The sequence below is a fragment of the Triticum dicoccoides genome, chromosome 4B, assembly GCF_002162155.2.
Source record: "Triticum dicoccoides isolate Atlit2015 ecotype Zavitan chromosome 4B, WEW_v2.0, whole genome shotgun sequence".
NCBI classification, from domain to species: domain Eukaryota; kingdom Viridiplantae; phylum Streptophyta; class Magnoliopsida; order Poales; family Poaceae; genus Triticum; species Triticum dicoccoides.
The window spans coordinates 553,601,223-553,608,131 of record NC_041387.1 but is presented as its reverse complement, the minus strand read 5'-3'; the positions used below and the strand labels follow the sequence as shown (position 1 = coordinate 553,608,131).

The following is a 6,909-nucleotide window of genomic DNA, read 5'->3' as shown; positions in this document are numbered from 1 at the left end:
TAGGGTTTCGGGAGTGGGGGTGGCCTAAGTAGGCCAGGGGGTGGGCCGGCAGGTCACTCGGCCACACGACCAACTTGGCCAAGGCCCAGTCGGGGGGGGGGGGTTAAAGTTGTTTTCCTTTTATTTTATTTTTGTTTTATTTTATATTTCCGTTTTACTGTTTTTATTTTAGTTTCCTTTTGAATTTGCTTTTATAAACTACACCACTGGTTCCTAATTTAGCTTTAATAAGTATGCCACTGCCCCATAAATTTTTGGCAATAAAACAAATAGTTTAATATTTTATCAAATTGAAAAGGGTAGTTAGTTAAATGTTTTGCTGCTGTTTTAAATATTTTAGTGCACTTATACATTTTATAAAATTGTGGTTTTCCCACAATAATTACCTATGCATTATTTGGCAACACCCCAACATTTTTGTTTTAATGTTTTGAAAACTTTGACTGTTTGCTAAATTTAAATTTGAATTTGAATTGGTTTCTAATCAACGCGAGTTACTCTTAGTAACCGAGGTGACGTGGCATCATTACGAGGGGGTTATTGTAGCTTAATTACCCGGGCGTCACAGCCTAGATGCAAAATTTACCTTGGGTTACTTTAAAATTGTTCATATTTCTAGACATGACAATTCAAGAGAGTTGGCACAGCAAGCATCCGACTACTATGTTAATCATGGTGTATTGCATTTCTATTAATAGCCGATACTTAGTCTCGTCAACTGAGGTAAGGCCGAACCGAAGTTCACCGCTTCGGCCACTAATGAAATTTTTATGCACGCGAAAGTAAGGATTGGATAAAATGTTATTATTGATTATCTGCAAAATCCTAGCAAAAGGGTGAACAATATAGTTTGGATGACGACCTTGAGATATATAGCTATGAAACTTTATCATCGCATTGTGAAGTTGAGAAGGTTTCATCCAAGTTTGCATCAAGGATTCAACAGCCGATATATATTTATCACCCTAAGCACATGCAAAGTGGCTGATGGAGTGTTGACATCGTCCTTAGAACCAACACGGTACAAGTTATTTTCCGGCATGCTAGCTTTGTCGAAAAACAGGGGGGCATGTGTTGACGCTCAAAAATGGCATGATCACAAAGAGTGACTTGAGGCTATAATGAGACGAGGTTAAAAATATGAGTTCATGTCACCATTTGATGGCTCTCTTCAACCCGATCGAAATAGATATAGAGATGATTCAAAATGGAGCTTGGATGAAAAAGTTATGACAATCTTATAGATGCCTGTACTAACATCAGACCAAAGAATGCCATGAAACCTAATTAAGATTGCCTCTGATGGGAAAAGTTACAACTGCAAAGTTCTTCGTCTCGTCGAAACGGACGATTTTGATAAAAAAATCGTCCCCACCCGAGGTCGTATGTAAAAGTTACAGACAAACCGTGCGCTACATCAATGTTTGGCCGGATCATCCGGGCCGGGGTCCGGATCATCCGGGAAATCGAAGCACCGAAAACAACACACAGTCGCAAAACTCATCTACTTTTTACCCTAGTTTTACATCCCTCCCCTGTTCTTTCTCTCTCGTTCTTCGTTCATTCTTCGTGTTGAAGGGCAGCGATCCTCGAGGCTCTAAGGGCGGGTGAACCGACGTAGGGCAGCCCATAGCCGCCTCGCGTCCAGACGGGTCCCTCCCGGGCGCGTGGGGTTTCGGATCCTGAAAAGCATCCATCGGATTGCTTGCGTACCGCGCTTCCGGACGGGTCTCCTTCGGCGTGAGCTGCGGTGCATCACCCTCGGCGTTGGAGGTACACGGTGACGTGTTCGTGTGCGAACACGGTGGCCCATGGGCTAATTTATATTATGTTTGAGGTGTTTTTTACTTCCGTGAATCTTTATAATATATCTGATCCTTTTCGCAGAAAATATACTTTAAATACACCAAACGACAGTTTTCTGAGCACCAGTTTTACATCATCTCTTGCGACAGAAAATTTTTAGATGCCCAACTTCTTTTGGATGCCTTATTATACATCATCTTTTTTATTTTGCGGAAGTTATTATACATCATCTTGGAGATGCTCTCAAGATACCAAACTTGTCAACCGAGATCATCTCCCTCCCATCCATCCGATCGCCATCACCAAACCAACCACTGTTTCCTCGCGCACACACGAGACGACGACGCCTTCCAGTGCCTTCCGGCGTGGCCCTGCGCGACTGAGACCCGGAGCCCTCACAGAGCCCGCCAGGCGGGCCACGGGCGTCCTGGACCCGCACGTCATGGCGTCCGTGTACAACTCCAGCACCGGAGCCCGAGTCGCGGAGGGGAGAAAATCCCAAACCCCTCCGCGCACGAAAGAAGCTATAAATAATGGCGAACTAATCCCCTCTCTCTCGCCCACCTCCTTCACTTCCCAAGGCGGAACGAAGGATATCCGCAACCCCCCGCAGCAGCCCCGCCGAGAGACCTAGCGGCGCCGGCGAACCCCGGATCCGCCCGCCATGGCCGCCCAGACGTCGCAGGGCGAGGCCTCCTCCTCCGATCCGTAAGACCCCGCGCCGATCTAGGGCTCCTCGGTTCTCCCACGATTTCCGATCTGGCTGATTGTTTTGCTGATTTTTCGTTCTTGTTTCGGGGGCGGCTGCAGCAAGTCGAAGAAGGACTACTCGACGGCGATTCTAGAGCGGAAGAAGTCCCCCAACCGCCTCGTCGTCGACGAGGCCACAAACGATGACAACTCCGTCGTCGCCCTCCACCCCGACACCATGGAGAGGCTCCAGCTCTTCCGCGGCGACACGGTCCTTCTTAAGGTACGCGCCATATCTTTCTAATCACTTCATCTTAGTGTATCATTTACTTAGCTGCTTCTCTACTGGCCAGACAGAGTAGCCAATCTAGTGAATTTAAGGTGTGGTTGGCCACACTGCTTTACTTACTGGGGTCTGGATAGCTGCATATATCTATGTATTAAACCATCTTAGCTGGTTGATGCGATTTAGATAACTTAATAACTTATTAGTAATTAATACCAATGGATGGTGAGTTAGTAACTATGGATTCCTGGGAGTTAAAAGCTTTCTCCTTTATACACTGGTATTTCCTAAACACTACAGTACCATTGCATGATGTAATTGAGGTACCCCTGTTTGGAATATGGTAATATATTGATTGATGTGTATTTTTTTTACTATGGACACCGCAATGGGTACTGCAGTTAGTATTTTTATAATTATAACCTTCTATGATTCTGTGGGGCAAGACGTAGATTGGAACATGTTTGATGAAGTTTGGATGCTTCTCTGTATTGGCGCTATATGATGATTATTATTCTTTTAGCAGTGAGCTACTAGTACTTCATTCATGCCTCCTGACATTTAGGATCACTCTCTTACAGGGTAAGAAAAGGAAGGACACAATCTGCATTGTGCTTGCAGATGACACTTGTGAGGAGCCAAAGATCAGAATGAACAAGACCGTCAGGAAGAACTTGAGAGTGCGACTTGGTGACGTGGTGTCTGTTCACCAATGCCCTGATGTCAAATATGGGAAGCGGGTGCACACGCTTCCTATTGATGACACAGTTGAAGGCATTACTGGAAACTTGTTTGATGCCTTCTTGAAACGTGAGATTTCTTTATCACTGAAATATTCTCCCTATCTTTTGTCATGGCCTAAGTTAAGTTAACCTCCAGTGCTTAGCATATCATCTGGTTTTTTCTAGTGTGCTGTTCACAACTTTTTTATACAGTCTTTTAAAGCCAACACCTTTGTTTAAGTGTAAACGGATAGGGTTTCTCAGCTGTCATACTAAAACTGCTGTTCTCCCCATGATATAGTATTTGTGCCTACTCTCTGAACTATCTTCATTGAAATAAAGAAATCCATTGTACCCATGCTACACTTATTTGACGCTGCTGCTGATAAGAAATCTTGAAATGCCTTGCCATATTTTGTTGGGACAATGTACACTGCATGCAGTCCTTTTGTTGACATTGTATTCATCTGTTTTTTTCAGCATACTTCCTAGAAGCTTACCGTCCTTTGAGGAAGGGAGATCTTTTCCTTGTGAGGGGTGGAATGAGAAGTGTGGAATTCAAAGTTATAGAGACAGACCCTGCAGAGTATTGCATCGTCGCACCAGACACTGAGATATTCTGTGATGGTGAGCCTGTTAAGAGGGAGGATGAAGAAAGGCTTGACGATGTTGGCTATGATGATGTTGGTGGAGTTAGGAAGCAAATGGCCCAGATCAGAGAATTGGTTGAACTCCCACTGCGTCACCCTCAGCTTTTCAAGTCTATTGGTGTGAAGCCTCCAAAGGGCATATTGCTGTTTGGACCACCTGGCTCTGGCAAGACCCTTATTGCTAGAGCTGTTGCCAATGAAACAGGTGCATTCTTCTTTCTGATCAATGGCCCAGAAATTATGTCCAAGTTAGCAGGAGAAAGTGAGAGCAATCTCAGAAAGGCATTTGAAGAAGCTGAGAAGAATGCTCCGTCCATCATTTTTATTGATGAGATTGATTCAATAGCCCCAAAGAGAGAGAAGACCAATGGAGAAGTTGAAAGGCGTATTGTTTCACAGCTGTTGACTCTTATGGATGGGCTTAAATCCCGTGCACATGTTATTGTCATGGGTGCTACAAACCGCCCAAACAGTATTGATCCTGCCCTCAGAAGATTTGGTAGGTTTGACCGGGAGATTGACATTGGAGTCCCTGATGAAGTTGGGCGCCTTGAGGTTCTCCGGATTCACACCAAAAACATGAAGTTGGCTGAAGATGTAAATAGTCTTCATTAATAATTTTTGAATGCAATATCTTTCTGGATGATTGCTCAATTTGATGAAATCGTTTCTTGATTGCCATTGCTAATTGTATTGCAGGTGGAACTGGAACATATTTCAAGAGATACTCATGGGTATGTTGGTGCTGATCTTGCTGCTCTTTGCACCGAGGCTGCTCTCCAATGCATTCGTGAGAAGATGGATATTATTGATCTTGAGGACGAGACAATAGATGCTGAGATACTCAACTCTATGGCTGTGACAAATGACCATTTCAAGACCGCCCTGACGACAAGCAACCCGTCTGCTCTCCGTGAAACTGTGAGCATCTCTTTGACTTTATTTGTCAATTTTGTTTTGTATATACATGTTTTGTAGAGCTCACCTTCTATCTTCTGAAAATCAGGTTGTTGAAGTTCCCAATGTTTCTTGGGAAGATATTGGTGGGCTTGAGAATGTCAAAAGGGAGTTGCAGGAGGTATTTTGCTGCTGTTATGTTTATCTCTATTCTTAAATTTGCTGTGTTTTAGCTGTAGGTTGTATAACAAAAATGAAATTCTTGCAGACTGTTCAATACCCTGTGGAGCATCCGGAGAAATTTGAGAAGTTTGGCATGTCTCCTTCCAAGGGTGTTTTGTTCTATGGCCCTCCTGGCTGTGGTAAAACCTTATTGGCCAAGGCAATTGCAAATGAGTGCCAGGCTAACTTCATCAGTATCAAGGGACCTGAGCTGCTTACCATGTGGTTTGGTGAGAGTGAGGCCAATGTGCGTGAGATTTTCGACAAGGCTAGGGGGTCAGCACCATGTGTGCTCTTCTTTGATGAGCTTGACTCTATTGCTATCCAGGTCAGTCAGTCTCTCTCTCTCTCTCTCTCTCTCTCAATTTGTGTGAGTTTTTTCTTTGTATTTCATAATGGCTTATAACAATGACCATATTACAGAGAGGAAGCAGCAGTGGGGATGCTGGAGGTGCTGCTGATAGAGTGCTGAACCAGCTGCTGACTGAGATGGATGGCATGAATGCTAAAAAAACCGTTTTCATCATTGGTGCTACCAACAGGCCAGACATTATAGACCCTGCCCTCCTTAGGCCAGGGCGTCTTGATCAGCTTATCTACATCCCTCTTCCTGATGTCGAGTCGAGGCACCAGATCTTCAAAGCTTGCCTCAGAAAGTCTCCTTTGGCCAAGGATATTGATCTGAGTGCTCTTGCCAAGTACACTCAAGGGTTCAGCGGTGCTGATATCACTGAAATTTGCCAGCGTGCTTGCAAGTATGCCATCAGGGAGAACATTGAGAAGGTATCAGTAATTTCTATGAATTGATCTGCAGGACTAGCAAATCAATCCTGGCACTTAATTTTTCTGGCATACAACCCTCTTGTTTTATACCTGTGGTCTAATGGAACTCGTCCTACCAGGACATCGAGAGGGAGAGGCGGAGGAAGGACAACCCTGAAGCCATGGAGGAGGACGAGGTTGATGAGGTTGCTGAGATCAGGGCTGCCCACTTTGAGGAGTCGATGAAGTATGCTCGCCGGAGCGTGAGCGACGCTGACATCCGCAAGTACCAGGCCTTTGCTCAGACTCTGCAGCAGTCTCGTGGATTCGGCAGCGAGTTCCGGTTCCCTGATCAGCCGGCTGCGGGCGCTTCCTCTGCCGCTGCGGCCGACCCTTTTGCTTCCGCTGCTGCAGCAGCCGACGATGATGATTTATATAGCTAAATCCTTTCGCTGTGTGATTTCGTTCTTTGACAGTACACGGGAAAACTATGTTCTTAAGTTAATATTGTGATGCACAGTTAATCGTTCTGCCCGTTATTTCCAGCTGCATCTTTTTTCTGTGATGTTGCGTAGAGTAGCTTTGCATTTGTCATGCCGTGTTCATCTGTGCTGGAAATAGTGCTTGAGATTATTGGATGGGGACGCCTCTTCTGCGTATGAAATCTATGGCCTTTGTGGGCTTGCAAGAGCCTATGAAACAATATTCTTCATCGTCTCTTTGATATCTGCTGGTGCAGTCCCTAGTAACTCCATATAATTTTTAGCTATAATATTTAGCGGATCCGCTATATACGCCAACCATCCAATATACGGACGGGACGATTTGTCCCGTGCAGATCCGCTATATTAGGTCGTCTGTAAATTTTTTTTTG

At 44.8% G+C, this 6,909-nt stretch overlaps 1 protein-coding gene across 1 annotated transcript; it reads left to right on the top strand.

Moving 5' to 3' along the window:
• Positions 1–2,344: 2,344 nt before the first annotated feature.
• Positions 2,345–6,629, top strand: LOC119291421 (cell division control protein 48 homolog E-like). Its single transcript, XM_037570179.1, has 9 exons — positions 2,345–2,514; positions 2,617–2,779; positions 3,364–3,592; positions 3,985–4,751; positions 4,854–5,075; positions 5,161–5,232; positions 5,320–5,601; positions 5,697–6,056; positions 6,176–6,629. The coding sequence occupies exons 1-9, from the start codon at positions 2,471–2,473 to the stop codon at positions 6,476–6,478; spliced, it is 2,442 nt and encodes an 813-aa protein (XP_037426076.1). The 5' UTR covers positions 2,345–2,470; the 3' UTR covers positions 6,479–6,629.
• The last annotated feature ends 280 nt before the right edge of the window (positions 6,630–6,909 follow it).

Bases quoted from the DNA above. Each gene is read 5' to 3' on its own strand.
- LOC119291421 (XM_037570179.1), top strand. From the start codon at position 2,471: ATGGCCGCCCAGACGTCGCAGGGCGAGGCCTCCTCCTCCGATCC. The intron at 2,515-2,616 runs GTAAGACCCCGC...GGGCGGCTGCAG, and splicing joins GAGGCCTCCTCCTCCGATCC to CAAGTCGAAGAAGGACTACT. The intron at 5,602-5,696 runs GTCAGTCAGTCT...ACCATATTACAG, and splicing joins TTGACTCTATTGCTATCCAG to AGAGGAAGCAGCAGTGGGGA.